At 39.1% G+C, this 21,026-nt stretch overlaps 1 protein-coding gene across 4 annotated transcripts in view; it reads right to left on the reverse strand.

Annotated features, from left to right (window-relative positions):
* WNK1 (WNK lysine deficient protein kinase 1) overlaps positions 1 to 21,026 on the reverse strand; it is a 150,703-nt gene that overhangs the window by 6,023 nt on the left and 123,654 nt on the right. For 2 of the 4 annotated variants that reach the window (XM_025851934.2, XM_025851925.2), the window contains exons 12-26: positions 20,612 to 20,890; positions 19,836 to 19,924; positions 19,572 to 19,734; positions 19,044 to 19,160; positions 18,542 to 18,715; positions 18,276 to 18,333; positions 18,018 to 18,140; positions 16,022 to 17,472; positions 14,784 to 14,867; positions 12,464 to 12,547; positions 11,084 to 11,144; positions 8,606 to 8,679; positions 6,621 to 7,282; positions 5,556 to 5,758; positions 3,795 to 3,989 (exon numbers count right to left, since the gene is read on the reverse strand). In XM_025851934.2, the coding sequence (XP_025707719.1) occupies positions 3,795 to 3,989; positions 5,556 to 5,758; positions 6,621 to 7,282; positions 8,606 to 8,679; positions 11,084 to 11,144; positions 12,464 to 12,547; positions 14,784 to 14,867; positions 16,022 to 17,472; positions 18,018 to 18,140; positions 18,276 to 18,333; positions 18,542 to 18,715; positions 19,044 to 19,160; positions 19,572 to 19,734; positions 19,836 to 19,924; positions 20,612 to 20,890 (3,817 nt within the window). The remainder of the gene's footprint in view (positions 1 to 3,794; positions 3,990 to 5,555; positions 5,759 to 6,620; positions 7,283 to 8,605; positions 8,680 to 11,083; positions 11,145 to 12,463; positions 12,548 to 14,783; positions 14,868 to 16,021; positions 17,473 to 18,017; positions 18,141 to 18,275; positions 18,334 to 18,541; positions 18,716 to 19,043; positions 19,161 to 19,571; positions 19,735 to 19,835; positions 19,925 to 20,611; positions 20,891 to 21,026) is intronic. The other 2 variants (XM_025851933.2, XM_025851932.2) reach the window with 1 other exon arrangement.

Below are 21,026 nucleotides of genomic sequence, written 5' to 3' on the forward strand. Positions count from 1 at the left end.
TTGAACAGTCTGCACTTTAATGAGAAGCCACCAGTCTAAGAAGCCAACTCTATAAAGTAGTGCTTCTCTCTTCACCAATCCAGCAGATGTCTCCCACTATGATGCGTGGATATGGACTTTTCTATGTTTGGATCAGTGCCGATTTTCCAGTGGGCGGAACAGTGGCTGGCACATTATCTGCTGACTAAAGGACTCTTTCCCAAAAGAGCCAGGCATCCTTGATCTCTCTATATATTATGGGCATTATCAATCCATAATTGTCACAAAGCCAGCTCACAGGGGGTCATCACATGAGAGCAGACTATGAGGTGATTTCTTAATCCGCCAGTGGTCAGCAATTAAGCATGTTAAAAAACCTTAGAAAAGGGTGCAGAACTAGATGAAAATTGGGAATGAGGATGTTGTGAAGCTTCAGGGTTCCAAGAACTCATGGATAACAGGCTTTGCAGTCAAGGACCAAAAGTAAGAGAAAGAAAAGATAATTACTACAGAGCTGGTTGCAAGGACAGACTTTTTTCACCATCTTCCCTGAAGCACAAAGAGAGAGCAACGTGTTAAAGATAAAGAAACATCAGTGTAAAATATTTAGAATCTCCAAACAGCACACAAAGTCCCAGCAAGAGAAAGCAGAAAGAGAGACAGACTGGTGGGACCCGGGAGCCCCTGCCATAGGTAAAGTTCTATGGGACGTATCTTACTTAGCCTTAACATGGGTGTCTGATGGATGGAGGTACCTGGCTGACAGCGGAGCTTCCACACCCAATCTTTGTATCTAAGAATAATGCTCTGCACTACGGTTCTGGGATGGGGGAGGAACTCCAGTCTCTCAGGTCTTACTGCTTGAATTTCAAATACCCAAGCAGTCTTTCCACTGACCCTGTCCCACTTTCTGTTTCTCCTGCTGGGTTGTTAAAAAGCACTCCATTAAATGCATTAGCAATTCTACCCCAGTAGACTGACAGTACCACATTACAGTTCTGAGTCAATTTAAATTGGCTAATATATTTCCAAATCCTAGACATACACACTAACCCCTTCCCCTCCAGAAGTCTTTAAAAGTATGTGGAAAACGAGCAACTTTTGAACATAAATAAAGCATTAAGCCAAGCCGTGCTTCCAAACCATAATCTATTTTGAGGGCACAGAATAATGCATCCAAAACTAGAAAGACCCCACGTCTGTTAAGTACCTGTTTTCCCTTCCATATTTGCTTTAAATCTGCCTCTTGCAATTTGTTCACCAAGGCTTATATGATATATACTCAAGCGCCTTCAACAGATGTAGGGCCTTTCTTTTTAGACCCAAAAGGAAGTGATAAGATTTAATATTTCTAACCACTTTCATTTGATGTTACAAGTGTGCCACCACCTACCTTTAAGAGTGTGTGAGAATTTAATTAATTAATCTGAAGTGTATCTCTCACATTATGCAAAGCCTTGGTTCTCTTTCTTCCCTCTTACACATCTCAGGCTGTAATAATATAGGCCTGACATGTTACATCCCCTACTTTACAACACTTGCCTCTTACTATTAAATGTCTTTTCATCTTACCAGCTGGACACAGAAATTAAATGCTTATTTAAAAGTGTCAAGGTGCTAACATGCCTGGTCCAGCCTGGTCTAACCAGAAAAGTTATCGATCTGAGTACCCAAAAACCATACATACTTTGGAAAGCTACCAAATTGGATAACACCTTCCACGTCTTTTGTTCAGTAGTCCGGGACTGGTGATACGTGAGGCCCAAGGACCTCTGGACCACACTCAGAAACAGTGATGACCTTTTTGCACATGCATTTAAAAAGCACTTCAATAACCACATCAGAAGTTTGAGGCCTCAACAGAGAAGATCTTTAACCAAACTGTAACAAAGGTTTTCTACCTTAGCCTTGTTTTTGCTTTTTAAATTTTTATTTCAGTATACATTTACTGACTACCTACTATGTGCCAGGCTGATTTAGAAGGAAATGACGTGTGCTTCCCAAGTGCTGCCCATGTCTGTGCACATGATCTCATTTGATTTGTGCAACAGCCCTAGGAGACAGGCATCATCTTCATTTTACCTTTGGGGAGGACAGGCTGAGAAAGTTGGGTGATTTGCTATTGTACCTTGCTTTTAAGAAGAGAGCTAGGAAATCCTAGCAATCATGTTAAAAAGACCATTTTCATTGGCAGGTGCTGGGCTTTGGTCCTTAAAAGAATAAATGCTTAATCAGAGTAACTATATGGAAACCCTTTTTGAACTACCGATTTTGTGGAGTTAGAGGGTGGGGGTGGGGGAGTGAAAGGATCCAATGAAGAGATTCTAGCACCATTTCAACTGAGAGATGGTTAGGCTTAATTGAGAAGAAAAAAAGATTTCAACCTACTCGGAAAAAGAATAAAAAAATAGGGTGTAATACTGCCAGGATCTAAGTATATCAGTGGTCAAGATGCTCTCTGTCACTTCTAATGCCAGAGCAAGGGGCAGATGTGACTATGGACTTCAGTCTTCATTTATTCTAAATGACCCAGCAGTCTCTACAGAATTACCACCTTTTCTACTCTGTCACGGATCTATGAAGAAGCACTTCTACAAGAAAGTTTTTTTTTAAGCTTATAGAAACCTATTATTATCTCTATATCTTTTATCATAATTAACATAGAGACCCAAACTTCTGAGGGTAACAGTAATTCAGCCAAGCCACCGAGGAGATGATATACAAAGAGACAAATGAAAATGGACTGCATGAAACATCAGATCCAAGCAGCAGAAAAACAAGGACGAGGAAGGAGTAAAGGTGTTACACACAAAGAGCCAAGCAGGGCGTACTCAGAAATCGGGTCCTCCTGCCACCAGGTTTGAATGTCACCTGCTCAGATGCACAGTTAAACTTCGCACAGCCTGTGAGAGGGGGGAAAACAGGGAAGAACAGAGAGAGAAGAGACAGAACACAACTACAAGATGTTAGAAACTCGAGGCTGGAGTGGTGAAATGCGCTAAGATGGCACACAGAAGAACAAGCTTCCAGGGAAAGGCCAGATATCTAGGACAGGAAATATCAGGTCTCAATTCCCTCCCTCTGTCATATGCTGAAGCTCCTCCCATTGGGAATAATGCCAGCTAGTCTGCACTCCTAGCAAGCAAGTACATTCACCTTGTGAAGAGATGATCTAATCTTTGATTTCTGTGATATTGTGGCAAAAGCCCCTAAGCGAGTTACCTATATCTTCTCCTACTCTTTTTCACCCAGATACCTAAATCCTTCCAAATGTCGTTCTACTATTGCTAGCAGCTCCCCCCTCAACAGGAAAGTTTCGAATGATCATTAGTAAATAAAACTGTATTTAGGAAGCAGATACAGATAAATAATGGAGTTGTAGGGCTATTTATCTTAGTATGCTGCTCCCATACTTGAAAGTTTAAAAAGTCTGCACTGGCTAAGAAAATGTATTAGCGTTCAGAAACTGCTAAAACTCCTTTGATTTTGGTTCAGGAAATCTCAGTCTAGTATTAAAGTGTATGTTCCAAATCCCAAATGAGTCATTAATTTGGTTAAAGTCCTCCCATAAGTCATAAATGCAACTTTTTGCTGTAATCCTTTGAAAAAAGTGATTTCATCTGATAAGAGCAATGAGTTCACCTAATCTAATCATTACCCAACCTCCCCTGCCAGCTCAAGATCTGTAAGGGTACAACAGACAGGCTATGTTCTGGTCAGCTGGTTTTCCAACTGACCTTAACAACAGTTACTCTTCAGGCTTCTGCCACAGATATTACAGTTTTTAGAAGATGATGGTTGCTTTGATTGCTTACCTTGACCTGGAGCAGAAAGGCTTGGTACTGAAATGGCACCATCACTGGTAAAGGCTGAATAGAGGTTGTCACTGGAGGGAGATGGCTTAAGGGGCTGTAATAGCTGATTCTGCCCAGTCTCTGGGATGCTGCCAGGAGGGTGGAGGGTCTGCTGGGGGTGCAAAACTGAAGCGGCACTCTGACCAGACAGGTTACCTGCCAAAAGATAAAATGGCATGAGGAATGCCGTTGCCCTTAATAGGCACTATTCTCATTCCTCCAATGTGTCCCACTAAGTCAGAAGCTATAACTGATGAAAGAACAAAGGCCTCTCTCACGGGAGGGGAAGTGAGGAATGACAAGAGAATCGACAGGCACTAGGGCTATAGGTAGCTTTAGATGACCTAGAAGGTTCATAACTCTCAGCTGAGCAGAACATTCAGTGGGTATGAGAGAATTCCATGATCGCTTTCCTAAACACTATTATAAAACACTGAGTTGGAGCACGACATCAACAGGTTTGGTGGGGGGCAGTCTCTGCTTAGTCTTTTTTCCAAGCATGTGTCAGATCAAATACAGAAGTGTTGTCAAAACCGACACAAGTGACTACAGAGTAATGCATATTTAAAATTATTTGTGGCAGATGGCTTTTATTTCCTAGTCGTCTGTCTTGAAATTGACAAACGTGTCTGTTCCCTACTAATTGGTGGAACAGAAGGTCACTCAAAAAGTATGTCAAAGTTGGGATCAGAATCTAAATTAGCTGATATCCCTTATAATCACATTGCCACTACTGAATTGGTTCTAATGTGCTAGAGAAGAGGTTTGGGTTTCTGAAAGCTTCCAGGAAAATGCAAAGCTGCTAAGAAGTTTACAACTGCTTTCCAACATATTTATATTAGACCTGGAGAGCAAAGAGAGGTACAAACTTATTTCAGGCTTTTTCACTTTTCAACTAATTATCTGTTAACATCATAATTTCACTGAAGGGTAGACAAACTGTAGTTTTGTTACAAGATAGTTACAAGATATTATGACTTAACTTTTTTTTTTATTACAACCACTAGCAAGTTCTTTACTTCAATATACATAAATGAAGTAACTTTAATCAAGAAAATTACCACCTAAGACATATATGAAATTTACATTCATCCTAGCCACAATTATGAGTAATTCATTCATTGAAAGGAAAAATCTACCTCAACTTTACTAAACAAAGAACAGTGTATTTTCTTTCATTTGCCTGTGATTTTGGTGAAATGTGAGTTATATGAGTAACCAGGTAATGCTAAATTGTTTATCTTTTTTTTTTTAATATTTTATATTTATTTGACAGAGAGAGACATAGTGAGAGAGGGAACACAAGCAGGGGGAGCGGGAGAGGGAGAAGCAGGCTTCCCGCGGAGCAGGGAGCCCGATGCGGGGCTCGATCCCAGGACCCCGGGATCATGACCTGAGCCGAAGGCAGACGCTTAACGACTGAGCCACCCAGGCGCCCCTAAATTGTTTATCTTTAAGGACAACCATAAATGGCTACTAGTAGACAGTAATATGGATCACAATGGAATGAGCCACTGTACTCATCCAGTCTACTTTCACAGACGCAACAAAAAGATACTATAAACAGGGGGAGTGTAAAAGTCAAGGAAGCAAGAATATTAGGAAAGTCAAACTCCTCTGAAATTTAACAAAAACAACAAATATTTAATAGGTTACATAAAGAGTTGGAGACAGAAACAAAAGCTGGGACAGCCAAGGCTGACCTGGTCCATGGCTTTTTACCTGAAAGCTGGGGGCTTTTATTCCCCAAGGAACTGCTGCGACTGGATTTGCTGCCTTTGCTTTTAGTGGGTCGCCTTCTTCTCCCTGAAAGGGGGGCAGCTGGGGGAATAATGACAGCGGGGGGAACCTTTCCCAGTTTGGTATACAAAGATTCAATTTCATGCTTCTGGCGACTCTGCAAGTCTTGAATTTCTTTAAGATGCCTATGAAAGATAACCAAACATAATTCAAAAACATTATAACCACTTTTGTTCACATAAGATTTAATAACATATTCTTTAACCCCCATTCAAGTAATTACTCATGAATTCCACCCCCCAATATACTTAACCTAATTTCTACTGCCTTGAAATTCTAGTTTGTCATCTCATATTGTTGGCCTCCATTACCCAAGCCAAATTCCAACAAGTTCCTAAACAGCAACAAATAAGTTGACAATGTGTTAGGAGAAAAGGTTTCCTGACTTTGGAGGCTATACACAGGAGTACTGAATTGCTACTTTGATCCAGTTTATCAAATATGACCTATTAAACCTGCCAACATAACCTACATCCCAGTGCCATTACTGGATCCATTTGGTAGACTAGTAAATAAATTAGATTAATAATGAAAAAAGTGCTATTAACAAAAACAACAATAACAAAAGGTAAAGAAGTTCTAGAAGTAGAAATGCTATGGGTCCTTATAAATATAAGAGACCAAATGACTACATTCAGATAACTAGCTTTTGCATATCACCCTCTCTTTAAAAGCAATGAGATACAAGCATATTGTAGTGAAGAGAAAACTAATCTAGGCACCAGGAGCTAGGTCTTAACACAGTTCTGCCATTATTTTTTTTTTAAAGATTTTATTTATTTATTTGAGAGAGAGAGAATGAGAGATAGAGAGCATGAGAGGGAAGAGGGTCAGAGGGAGAAGCAGACTCCCTGCTGAGCAGGGAGCCTGATATGGGACTCGATCCCAGGACCCTGGGATCACGACCTGAGCCGAAGGCAGTCGCTTAACCAACTGAGCCACCCAGGCGCCCTGCCATTATTCTTTTACAGAAGAAAATATACTTACTTTTCTCGTAGTCTTCGCAGCTCTAATTTTAAATCTTCATCTTCAATATCTGACTCATTGTCACTACTCATGTAAGAGGAGTTGAATGAATTACTAAGGCTTTGACTTAGATTCTGGATAGGCAGGCTCTTCGAGCTCAGCTGATGTGGGGAATGTGGGCTACCTGAACCATCATCCACATCCCTGCTAAGGAAGGCGGCCTCCAAGTCAGAAGATGGCCCATTCAGATGTGAAGGCTCTGACAGTTCAGGCTTTTCTTTCTTTGGTATCATAGCAGGAAGAACACCTTGTTCCAAATCCATAAAAGGGGGAGATGCTGTTGGTCCCTCTTTCTTTGCCTCAGTGATCTTGTCTTCAGTTCTTGATACAGAGAAACGACTTACTTTGTCTGCTGTAGTTGTCACCTGAAAACGTCCTACCTTGGTAGGCTGCCCAGTTTCTGACTTTGCTTCTGATGCAGGAGTTTTGCGGGCACTATCTGGCATATCTGATGAGATGTCATGGATGGTTATCCCATTAGGCTCTGTCTTCACCAGGGTACTTTCTGGACTACTACTTGACAGCACTGAGGACTCTGAAGTACTGGATTCAAAATGAACAGACTTTGTATCTTCTGACTTATTTTTACCCTCTTTTTGGACATCATCCATTGCAACTGAAACCTGATAGAGACCAAACTGAGATGAAAAAACAAAGTCTCCAATACTCAATTTTTTAAAATGGCCCTTAAAAAAAATTGAGGGGTATCTAGCTGGCTTAGTCAGTAGAGCATGTGACTCCTGATCTCGGGGTTCTGAGTTCAAGCCCCACACTGGGTGTAGAGATTACCTAAAAAAATAAAAGCTTAAAAAAGTAAATTACTTTATTTTCCAGTGAATAGGCTGGGATGTCTTTACATAAGTCTTTACGTATGGAAAGTATGTCTTTACATAAGTCCCTCCATCTTCACTGTGAAAATAAATGGAATAGCATTATAGAAAACAACAAATCTGTACTGAGATGTACAGATTAGATATACAGTTTCTCAGCAGCTGGCTAAGCTCACTAAATGATTTACTTCCATATCTCATGTTATACACAGGACTTAGATTTACATCTTTGTGGAAATATAAATAACAACAGGGAATAGAATCTTGAAAGTTGCCTGTGAATATGAAAACTACAAATGCCAACTAAGCTTCAAGAATCAACACACCAAATGGGACTATAAGGAGGATCCACTACTATCCCCAACTCCCAGTGCTATCCTGAGAATAACTGGAAAGCAGTTGTGAAAGCAATTAAAAAAAAAAAAATTTCACTAGTTGGACCAGCTGGGAAAATATAATGATATGGTGTCACCTGATGCTCAGTCAGTACTTTCACTTCAGAAATTAATCCTAAAAAATTATCCTAAACATGGAAAGTGTTTTTATATACAAAAATGTTTCCTGTTACTTTACTATGTTGGAAAAATCAGAAACAACCTGATGACTAATAAAAGATGGAGGGAAAAGCCACAAAATATCATTCAGAGAAGAAGCAGGGTCAACTGCAGATACACACATGTGCACAGAAAAAGGAATGGAAGGAAACACACACCCTAAAAAGTAATCCTGGCTGGGGAAGGGAGGTGGGGGGATGGGCAGATAATTTCCTGTTTCTCTACTATACTAAGTATTCTATATTTTCTTTAATTGGCATATATTATTATTTTTTAAAGTTTACTTATTTACTTATTTTTAGTAATCTCTTCCCCAAACATGGGGCTCGAACTCATGACCCCGAGACTGAGGCACACGCTCTTCCAACTGAGCCAGGCAAGGACCCCAGCATGTATTTTTTTTTTTTGCATGTATTATTTTTAAGAGGGGAAAATAATAAAGAGCTATACAAAAGAGATATATCATTAAATTGGCAATTATGTCCCAAAGTTAAGTAATAATTTTATTATATACCTATCCACCCAAAGAGGAAATCAAGGCAAGGAAAAGTGGTTGTCTTACCTGAAATCGTCCCATCTTGAAAACACCAGTTCCTGAACTAGTTGCTAGGACAAGACCTTCTACGATATGAGAAACTGAAACAAGTACATGGAGGAGAAAAAGAACTTAAATTAGTATCTCTTTTTAGTTAGCTTCCTTTCTCTTTGGCTAGAAATACAGCAAAATAAAACTATGTATCAGGTGAGGAAAACTGTTTGAGGCAAGGACAACAGAAGAGATACTACAAAAACTATGGTTAACAGGCATAAGAATTCAATTACTCATTCTTTAACTCAAAGATAGAGATAAGTAAACGAAGAGAAAGGATGAGATTTTACCTAGAATACTAAAGACCCATTTTTAAATGAAAATCACTATGACCAATTGGTTTAGGTAATACTTAGGCAAAATCCTAGAACAAGTACAGGTGTCAGAATCACTGATACGTAGTTTTGAGCAACTTTAAAGTCACCTAGGTACTCCTCTCTAGGGACAACCGTTTGAGGTTTTTTTCCTGGACATAATGTAGATATATGCCAGCATTTTATTTTACACAACTAGTAAGTTGTGTTTTATACAACACGGATTTTGATATTTTAACAATATATCTTGGACAGAATTCCACATCGTTGTCTCATTCTTTTAAATGGCTGCATAGTGTTTTAGGTTTGTCTGCCTACTGTATGTATGCAAATGTACCATATTTTAAGCAGACTTCTGCTGATGGACATTTAAGTTTTCAGAACTTGCTATTACAAAAGTGCTCTAACAAATACTTTCTTATAGATCTGTGGAATAAATACCTAAAAACGGACATGCTGAATCTTACCCATTTAAAACTTTGATAGACATTACTAAATTGATCTCCAAAGAGGTTGTATCAAGTCACTAGTGGCTATTAAACTTCTGAATTTACCAGTGAGAGGTAAGAAATACTATCACTTACTAGTCTTTTTTGTGATATGAATACACCCCCCCAACCCAGTTTTTTATTATCTTTGGACCTGATGGCATTTTTTCCATGCAGAAAATTTTGAATCTATTACTGCTTCTGGGCTGAGTATTAAATGTAGTAATAATACCATTCTCTGCATCAGGGATCAGCAAATTATGATCATGGACCAAATTCAGCCCATAGCTTGTTTCTGTAAATAAATATTGTTAGACTACAGAGCAAAACTCATTCATTCATGTATCGTCTATGCTGCTTTTGGGCTACAATAGGAGATTCGAGTAATTGCGACAGAGACTATACAGCCAGCAAAGCCTGAAACATATACTTAGCCTTTTATAGAAAGTTTGTTGACCCTGCTCTAGACAGTTAAAAAAAAGAAAAAGGAGAAGAAAAAGAAAAAGATTCCTTCTTTGTTTTGTTACAGTACTGTTTTACAGTATCATTTTCTATCTTTGATCCATTTGGAATTTATTTTGGTTGAAAGCCCACCTTTTTCATATTCTACATTCTCTTACAGTTTGTCCATTTCTAGACTTTTTTGGTCTGTTCCACTGATGATTTCAAGTCACTTCTTTTAAAATGAGAGAGCTAATTCAGAATATAATTGTCTTGAAAATAATTTAGAGACGTTTGAAGTGAAATTTAGAATTTAAGGAAGAAAGAAAGCTGAGCATTCCAGGTAAATCTTACTAACAGTTATACACGGAAATATATCTATGTAGGTGATAGTGAGGAGAATGAATAAACTATATAAAAAGGAAAAATATTAAGCAAGTGCTCTACAAAATTACACTGAATAAGTACAGCTCCCACTGAATTATTTCCACTTTTGAATATAAATGGTTCCAAGGGAAAAGGTGACAGAAAATAAAAGCTTTAAATTTCCTAGTTTCTGGGGGACTGGCGATGTCATGAAAAGAGATTCACAATAAAACTTTAGAAAAGAAGTCACTGATATGAGCTTATGACCTAGTGCATGCTCATGAAAATTTTAAATTGTTGGTATGGGTTATTTTTACAAAATTAAGCTGGAAATATGCCTAAAGAGAATATACATATGAACATGCCAATTCTAAAGACTCCAGAAATAGATAAAAATGCTTAAACTGATTAAATTTTACATTTGTATTTCTACCATCCATGTTATTTAAGACTATCTCTATCTCTACCTAGTGTCACAAAGCCAAGAGGTTAAGGTAAATTAACTTTTTTAAGTATGCCTGCCTCAATTTCCTATCTCTCTTAGCAAGGATCTGGCCCAGCTAATAACAAAGGGTCTTATTCCAAGAAACTATCATTACCCTTTGCATGCCCCCCTTGAAAACAAACAAACAAAAACAATATAAAAGATTCATTAATTTGCTAGTATGACATGGTCTAGATATTAGTATTGATGCTCCTCAGTTACGAAATAATATAAAAATGTTTTTTAAAACTATCTCAAAACCACCTACATTCTTAAGAAAGTCTTTGAAATAGTAATCCCTATGATTGATTATAGAGAGGACTGGAAATGGAAACATAAGAAGAAGGATGCTTCTCACCGTCCTTCTGAGGCTGTGCTCCTGCTTCTGTAACTGCTGTTGGAGCCACCACGGACACAGGCTGCAAAACATACACAGATAACATAAAATCTTTAGCTTCAGTCACTCTTTAAACTTTTGCCATGCTGCCTTTCCTCTGGTCTTTATAAAGGGCAAAAGAAATATAGTATATGTGAAGAAACACTTACGTCCAAGGGAGTTTTCTTTTTTTTCTTTTCAGCCTAAAAAGAAGTCTCATGTAAAAAAAAGATTTTTTTTTTAATTAAAGATTTTATTTATTTATTTGATGGAGAGAGCAAGAGAGCACAAGCAGGGGGAACAGTAGAGGGAGAGGGAGAAGGAGGCTCCCCACCAAACAGGGAACTTGACGCGGGGCTCGATCCCAGGACCCTGGGATCATGACCTGAGCTGAAGGCAGACGCTTAACCATGTGAGCCACCCAGGCGCCCCTAAAAAAAGATTTTTAAAAGGAAGAAATTCAGAGTTGTTTCTATATCGTTTTCTTTTTTCTCATGGGATACTTAGTGTTTAACTTGGATATTCATAGAAAAAAAAATATATATATATTTAAGATTTTATTTATTTATTTGACAGAGAGAGAGACACAGCGAGAGAGGGAACACAAGCAGGGGGAGCGGCAGGCAGAGGGAGAAGCAGGCTCCCAGCTGAGCAGGGAGCCCGATGCGGGGCTCGATCCCAGGACCCTGGGATCATGACCTGAACTAAAGGCGGGCCCTTAACGACTGAGCCACCCAGGCGCCCCCAAAGAAAAACAGTTTTAATCAGAACATTGTGTCACAAGCTTAAAAGGAAGAAGTTAAAACTTTTAACTTAAAGTACAGCTTCCAGGGTGCCTGGGTGGCTCAATCGTTAAAAGCATCTGCCTTCGGCTCGGGTCATGATCCCAGGGTCCTGGGATCGAACCCTGCATCGGGCTCCCTGCTCAGCAGGGAGCCTGCTTCTCCCTCTCCCACTCCCCCTGCTTGTGTTCCCTCTCTCACTGTATCTCTGTCAAATAAATGAAATCTTAAAAAAAAAAAAAAAGAAAGAAAAAAGAAAAAGTACAGCTCCTCCAAAGCATAAATGCAAAATCCATAGGATTGATCTATGGTATAATTCTAGCCAGAGGTAAGACAAGAAAAGTATCTTTCAAATAAATAAAATCTTTTCCACAATCACACCACTGGGTCAGTTGTTAATCTTACATTCATCTGCCTCATTTTTGTTTGCTGGAACAAGCAAAGACTCTGAATTAATACTTTTTTTTTTTAATACTTTTAACTCTGTAAGTGGTTAATGGTATTAATAGGTTACAGTATGCTCTAGAAATATAATATATTAGGATTATGCAAAGATGTCGTCAAGATTTTCAAAACTTACACCAACTGTGGGTGTCAGCGTAATAGTCTCTGGACTAAGTGTTCTTCTCAATTGAGCATCAAGATCTTCCAGAGGCTGCTGGGACTGAATGAAAACAAGCACAATAAATACAGGTCTTTGGCACAGTCAGAGCCACTATATATAGGCAATCTATATACAAATACTGTTTGATGCTTTAGACTGACACAACATATTATCTAGTCACTGAATAGAAAACTCAATATGGTAATTTAATTTATATTGCTTAAATGATTTATGTCAGTTTCCCAAGCCTAAGAGAAATTCAGTTACATTTATGTTTTTATAGTTTTGAAGTCTTCTTACCTTCTATGTTTGATGTTACTTAAACTGGTAAGAAAAGTTTCTATTTGTCCTCTCTTTAAAAACATTCTGATAGGGATGCCTGGGTGGCTCAGTCAGTTAGGCATCTGCCTTTGGCTCAGGTCATGATCCCAGGGTCCAGGGATGATGGAGCCCCATGTCAGCTCCCTGCTCAGCAGGCAGTCTGCTTCTCCCTCTCCTCCCTGTTTGTGTTCTCTCTTGTTATTTCTGTCACTCTCTCTGCCTCCCTCTCTCAAATAAATCTTAAAAAAAAAATTCTGATAAATGTATCAAGATCTATCAATAGATTAATTCTATCACATGTTCCCCTATTTTCCTTTCAGTTTGGTACATCTTTCTGAGAACGTCTTTATGAATGGCATTAATATATCCTGTCACTATCAAGGGGTATTTAAGTCTTTTTATTTAATTTAATTTATTTATTTGACAGAGACACCGTGAGAGAGGGAACACAAGCCAGGGGAGTGGGAGAGGGAGAAGCAGACTCCCCGCTGAGCAGGGAGCCCGATGTGGGGCTCGATCCCAGGACCCTGGGGCCATGACCTGAGCTGAAGGCAGACGTTTAACGACTGAGCCACCTAGGCACCCCGTATTTCTTTAAGTCTTAATAATCTATACTTCTTACACCCTACAGATTGCAGCAAGAAGGAACTGGAGGTTTGGACATTCCATCCTGTTAACCACGTCTTACGACCATCCACCCCAAGGCCGTTAACTTTTTACCTTTGACACAGACTGTAATTCCACATCTATCTTGGCTTCTATCAATCTATTCTTCTGCAGTTTTATCTTCCTCCCCCTATATGCAGGCATTATCCACTTACCCTCACCACCCCCTCCCCCATCTTATTTGCTCTTTTGTGTCACATTTGAGCCCCCTCAGGAGTCTCAATGTATGTTTTTAATGAGAAAATAGGTGTAAAACCCCTAATTTACAGAATTTCACAATGTATTTTTTCCAAAATTTAGTGGCTGATGGTTTGAGTTCTCTTTGGAGTTACTACTTTATTCTGGCAAGTTCTTTAAGTTTGTTCTACTGTACATCTAGGATTACATAAGGAGGGATAAAGTCAGACTTCTCAAGTTAGAAATTTATCATGTTTTCCTTAGATACAATTTTAAAATAAATCACTGATTTAGTTTCAATGTTTACTACTCTGTCTCAGGGCAGAAGCTTTTTCAGCGTTACAATGAATTCATAGTACATACTTTCCTTATGGGAATTCAACTAAATGTGTGGGGTGGTGGAGTAGGGTGGGAAAGGGAAATGATAATTTAAATATTGCAGGCAGTTCTACCCAATGATCAGAACTGAGTATGAGATAGGAAATTAATATTCATGTCACTGGTCTCAGTTCCTGTCATGTTAATTGAGCTGTGTGGGTTTTGTACTGAAAAATATAATATGTATTTTTCATGAAGCATGACCCTTATATCCACCTATACATAAGCCAATTACTTTATTAGGTTGTCAATGAAAGAAATGTCAAACATTCAAGAAAAAACTGGTTGAACTCACAGAAAAGGAGCATTATCAGTTATCAGTGTGGTATCTTTTCTTAAGGGACTTTCAAAGTTAATTTTGATTACTTGTAAGTTTTTATTTCCAGAGTAGTCTAGAACCTAATCTCAGTCCTTAGATGCAATTTCACTCCACAAAACTGTGAATGAGAAGAATTATATTTGTCTGGTAAAATGTAAACCTTGCCATTTTCTTCCTTCATAAAATATGAAAAAGTATTAATATCAAATGTTTTCTAGATGACTTGAAGCAATATTATAAACAAAAGAACTATGAAGCTTCTTACTTTAAATAGGGCCTGGATAATTACCTATACTCTTTTAAAAGAAAGTTGTTACTAAGTCAAAACCAAAGAGGAGCCAGAAGCCAAGATCATGCAATGGAGAATTTAAATAAGCTTTGTGAAAGAAAAGTAGGGGTACAAAAAGAAATCTGCCAAGTCTTGGGGCAGGGCACCTGAGTTAGTGAAGGTCCTGGAAAAGGTGGCAGCTGCTCGCTGGGTGGAGTACCAGCTGGAAGTTCAGTACCCACTGGCAGCACCTACAGACAATGAAGGGAAATTCAAGTCCATGAGACACTAAGAGTAAAGACTGCATACTGGAGAGCAAATCAATTAATTCCAATGTAGAAACGTAAGAGTAAAATATATCTATAGTTAAGACATGCTTGTCACCTAGCTTATATTCTGGTATCTATCTTAAATAAAGGACAATATAACCATGATGGTGTTGTAGGGGTTACTACTGCATACCAATAAAATGAATAGTAAAATTTAGTAAAAGGTTATTCCCTAGGGAAAAGAGAATCAAAGGCTTTAAGGACATTGAAAGGCATAGTCCAGTATTCTTGAGCCACTGTTTTGGCATAGTATCATCAGGCTTTTCCTAAAACAAACACTTTTCTGAGAAAACAATACAGTTCAGAAATAACCAAAGGTCAAGTCTGATAACAAAAGTCATCAGGATACTATTACTAGTAAACAATTTGTACACAGCCTCTATTATTACCCTACTATAAAAAGAATTTTACAGTCAGTGGCAAAGCAGAAAGATGAGTGAAGCACAGAATATAGTAGAAAAAACACAATCTTGTTATTTGGAGCAGATCAGGGAGACTGAAGATGGCAGAATGAGAGGAAATCCACCACAGCAGAATAAGAAAACATATTTTAGTTATTTTATTCCTAGGATTAGATTCTTTTTTCCTCTGTATGAAATTCATCGCCAACTTCCAATTTTTTATAAACCCCAAATTGTGTATCTGTGGAATCTAAGCAAAGCAGAAAATTTGCTTCTGCTTCATTCTCACTGAAACAAAGGCTGTGAACTGCTATCACTATGTATAATTGCTAGCAGAAGCATTCAGCTTCTTTTTGAGAGACAGATTTCTTTAGCTGGTACCAGTTAGGAAGAAATGTCTGTATTGTACCTATTATACATCCTTAGAAAACCAGGCAGTATAATTAATCCCCAAATCCTACCATATTTCAAAAAAAAAAAAGTATCTTGTGTTCAATGTACATATATCCTAAAATCATTTTCAATTTATTTAATAAATACTGAATGTCTAATACAGGCCAGGCTGTCTTTATAACTACATTTCTAATTTGCAAGGTTGAGTTGAAAAAATGCACTTATGGGTGTGGGGGGAAGAATGATCATATTTATCAAATTATTTCAAAACAAGAATCTTACTGGAGCTTTAGTTAAAGGTGGCTTCGATGGAGCAGTTCCAGCTTTCACTCCTGGTGTCACACTGACTGGGGCTGACACATAGCTGACTGGGGTAGAAACCTGCCCAGGTGGGACCACTGGCATAACTGACAAACCAGTTGTACCCAATGGCAAACTGGTCGGTGGTAAGCATGTACTTGTAGTGGAAGTCATGAGCTTGCTTGGTGCAACAGCAGTGGTTGGGATGCCTGGTGTGACAGTGGTCTCTACTACCAGTGAAGTCTCCAGTGAGACAGACGCATGTTGGGCTCCAGATGAGCTGTGTTCACTAAAGAGAGACCGCAGCTTTTCCTCTAGAGTCTTTATGTCATCAATTCCAGGAGCTTTGGGCTGTGAGTCGGCATCTATTTCAGGGCAGTGAGTGTGGGGCTGGTTGGGAAGTAAAGCTGGCTGAGGCTGACTATGAATTAGTGTCTGCTGCACGGCAGGCACACTGGCAACAGGCTGTACCAAGGGTAGGACACTAGGTACTTGGGGTAATAAAGGTGTAGAAGTAGGTCCTACTGCTTGAGGAAGGGCAGGAGTAGAAGCTATAGCTGATGGGGTGATCAAAGGATGTATCCCACCAGGCTGAGAAATGGAACTAGATAATCCTGCTCCAGGGGAGGAAGACGATGATGCAGAGAGGGACAAAGCCAATCCAGTTGTACTACTATGAGATGTTTTATCTAGTGAGTGTGCACTAACCACCACTGTTTCAGCTAGAGTCGGAGCAGAGGTGCTACTGCTAAGCTGAAGAGACGGCTGTGAAGCTAAGCTTGGGAACGGAGTGGTGACAGGAACAGAGGCTAATGTGGCTGCGCTGGTAGTACTGCCTGCCACCTGCTGCGACAGTACAGGTGGGGGCTTAGCACCCGGGGCAGCGGCACTGCCCACTGCAGGGGCTAAAGTTGTTGCAACTGGTATAGAGGGCAAAGTGCCTATGTTAGAAACAGCGCTCCCAGATGTGGGAGCCTGAACTGGCTGGGATGTTGCTGATATCGAGACAACTGTAGGTACTGTGATGCTCGAAACCACAGTGGGAAATATTGGTGATTCAGATACAGGTGGGACAGGGAGACCACTTGAGGGCATCACACCTGTGCAGGTGGCAACTCCACCAATCCCTGTTTCAGTGGGCACTGGAATCTCAGACTGAATTACTGATGTGGAAATGTCAGTAAGAGGGCTGCTAGTTGCAGGGACTGATACTGAAGGTGTGGCTGCTGCTGTGGTTGGGACTCCAACAATGCTACTCATGGAAGGAGGGACTACTGGAAATGTTGGTCCTGTATGACTGAAGTTGGGAGGTGCCGTGTTGGGCCCTTCTGTCATTTGGGCATGTCTAAGTTCAGAAAAAGCCTGCTGTAGGCTAAGGGATGAAGCAGAGTGAGACAAGTTCATTCCAGCGCCGTGAGAAGTAGAGGCAGCAACTGCAAAGGAAAACACAAAATTCAGAACCGTCCATTTTAAAAGGGTGGATTCAAAACTGTCCTAACAATCTATATTGCGATTACCAACATTGCCACATACCAACAAGGTTTAAAACTTCTAAGGAAATGACAGGCTCTAAAACAGCAAAGTAAAAGAGCAGTTTGATCAAAGTAAGTTAGCTTGTATGAAGATCTATTTCTAGGGGCAAAAAAATTTAATAAAGAGGAAAAAAGGAAAAACAAGTCACCACAAAGCATCTACAATAATCCTAAATGGAGAAACAAACACATACTACTGTATGGACACAGTATCTATTACACAGGCTGCATCTAGTACATTCTCCTCTCTGGCTCTTGTCTTTTAATCCTCTCTATTCATCATCTATTTTCCTCCCCCATATGTTTGTCTATTGTTTATAATCTTAACTTTCTACTCTTCTTTATTGTCTATGTCATCATTTGAACTACTGCTTGATAACCAACCTTCCAAGGTAGCAGAGATACTGTAGGATTAATAGAAGTTTGTGGTAGAAGCAATTCCTTACCTGTATCTGATATTTCACTAGTGAAAACTTTTGATTCTCGTAATCGACTTTCTGGCACAGGACTCACTATAAACCGTCTTCCAGCAGAATGAACAACTTGAGTTAAAGAACTGGTAGGAATGCCTGGTTAAAAAGAAACCACTTAATTACATTATTTATATATTGTCACCAACATGAGGTTTCAAGATTTCATTATTAGTATACATACAACTTCTTAGGTCAAAGGTAAAAGCAAACATGGGAAGAAAAGAAATTCACCTATTTGCTGTGGCATGGAAGATGCAGGAATTGGTTGTTTGAACTCTCCTTCCAATTTCTACAACAAACAAAAGTGATCAAATTCATTCTCAAACACAATCTTAAAGATTGGGCAAAGCAAATGGCCACATGCAGAGAGAACATAAATGTTTGATAATCTTAGTCATAGATATAATGTAGTATCACTGACCATTGTGCATGGCAGATTTAACACCACAGCATTATTTTAAATAAACAAAGCTTCTCTATGGGAATGGTGAACTTACTTGAGAACCTGCAAAGCCATAGTCATCCTTTCCCTGCAGACTCTCCAATCCCTGGTCACCCTCTGGTTCCACACTGACATCCTCACTGAGCATTTCATCAGCTTTTTCAATAATTTCTCGTACTTGATCCACAAATGACTCTCTCTCCATTGCTAGAATAAAGTCATTGTTCACCTGCAGAAGAAATGTGATGTCAGTCTGATTAGTACAGTGTTACTCATGTTTTAAGTCATTCCAGTTGCCACTTATTCATGACTTTTGTCCTATCTGCATACCACCTGTATCATTATTTACTTGCTATGTAAGTTAGTTCTTCAATACCTAGAGTTAGACATGTCCTAGACAAAAATATCTCTAAATCACGTTTGGTGTGCTAATTATATTCACGTTGAAATAAATACATAACTGTCAAAAGAGATTACAAAATACTGCACATTTTCTTAGGGCAGTGGATACTGAAAAAGTACTAAAGCAAAATCTGGAGCTTCAAATGCAGACATACCATAATTGTTGCTATCTCCTCAGGATTGTCACCATCTAAATCGAATTTGAATGTAACCATTTTCCGATTATGAGTCTCTAACTGACATTCTACTACCCGGTCTCCTTTATTTGAAACCTAAAAAGAAAAAGAAAAGGTACTTAATATTGCAGAAGCCATATTCAATGCTGTTACTGAATTTGAGAAAAGAATGCAGATTATCACTTGAACTTAAGCCTGATGTTACCACTTAAAGACTTGTTGGTACTTTACCTCTTAAACTGGTACAAGAAAACATTAAGAAAATACCAGCCCTTGTGCTACTTCCTCATCTTCCACTGAAGGGTCTGGAAGGAATGTAAAGTCTCTGTTCTACAAATTAAAACTCTTTTTCTAAAAGGTAAATAATGCCTTACTATAAAAATATGGAATTTACCAATATTATTGGGTGATTAGAAAATTTCAAACTTCCATCAATACACCTGAAACTTAGAAATATTTAAATGATATTAAGTAACAATATGAAACCCAGAAATTAGTAAAACTTACATTCAAAATTCTTAATTTTGGACGCGAAGTCTTTTCATGACGAGAGCGACTTCTTACAGATTTTCGATAATGCCGTTTTGCAGTTCTCCCTTCATGCCTTCCACTGGACGATGGGACATTCTCATTGCCATCACTCATTCCTGAAGCAACATCTGAATGTGCACTTTGAAAAAAAAAAAAGTTAAGTGTTTAAAGGTTTAATATTTTGAAGTTTTAGATCATCCTACCTCCCAGGCAAGGAAGGAAAATTTTACTTTTACATACCTATCTATAGAAGAGACCAAAGTGGTAGGCTGTGCCTGTGCCACTGGAACTGGCTCTGGAGGGGCAACTTGAGAGACTCCCTGAGTACTCTGTAAAGAGAAAGAATAATGCAAATCTTGGCAGTAATACATTTTATTATTCATTATCTCCAATAAGCTACTTTTTTTTTTCCTTATCCCCCCCGTCTAAGTCCTAGAAGCACTAAATTTACTAGTAATTCTCAGTATTCAGCATCTAGAGACAGTGGTCTTAAAATTCCAAAGGAAGTTTCTAAAACTAAGTCTCTGGTACAGACTGCATGGTGTGACATTAGCCGACATAGCTGCTAGGTAGTGAGAAAGTACAACTTGCATGCAGCCAGCATCTTCCTAGAAGTGTGCAACAGGGCAGGCAGAGCAAAGTGCAAAGATGATTCAGATCTTTCTCCTAGTAGGGCAAAAATGATTACTGGGAGCACAGCAGGATAAAATACTTTTATGACTGACAATGGCAAGACTTTGTGAAAGGACAAGAATAATGGCTAAAGTACTAGCTAGAGAAGTGAAGTGCTAATAGGGTTAATCTTCTCCAAGGCACACTCACTTCCCAACAGAACAGCCAGTGGCAACAAGGCCCCCACATTGGCATTTCATTCTGCTGGAAGAAAAAGTCATTTAGAAGTTAGTTTGAAAATAGTCCAACTGAGTTCTAAAACAGGGGAACCTATGTTTTTTCTTAGTCAAATTATCCCATGTGTATATATGTTTTATATATAAACATGCAGTTATTCCATTTACCTCCAGAGCTGCTTGCTGGGAGGATGTAGTGGGGGCTTGTGCTAAACTCACTGCTGGCTGGGACACTTGAACCTGTCCTCCTATACTGCCCACAGAAACCAAAAGGTTTGATTCCACAAAAGGCTGCACCACTGTAGGAAAGTAACCCGGTGTAGCCAGTGCTTCTGTCGGCATGGGAGGGGATAGGACTGTAGAAGGGATGCAAATAGAAGCCACGCTGGAAGAGGGAGCAATATTTGAATCTCCTGGGTATTGTGGTGGCAGTCGAGGTGGAAAGCCCTGTGACAGAAATGAGGAAGGTGAGTTAGTGCAGGTTGGGTCATCAAATTAGCAAAACAGTAAGACATGCATAAAAAAACCCAACAAACAAACCAAACAAAACACCAAAAAAAAAAAAACCCCCAAAACCCCAACA

The sequence above is a fragment of the Callorhinus ursinus genome, unplaced genomic scaffold (genome assembly GCF_003265705.2).
Source record: "Callorhinus ursinus isolate GAN/ISIS: 27379988/994484 unplaced genomic scaffold, GSC_fseal_2.0 scaffold74, whole genome shotgun sequence".
Lineage (NCBI taxonomy): Eukaryota > Metazoa > Chordata > Mammalia > Carnivora > Otariidae > Callorhinus > Callorhinus ursinus.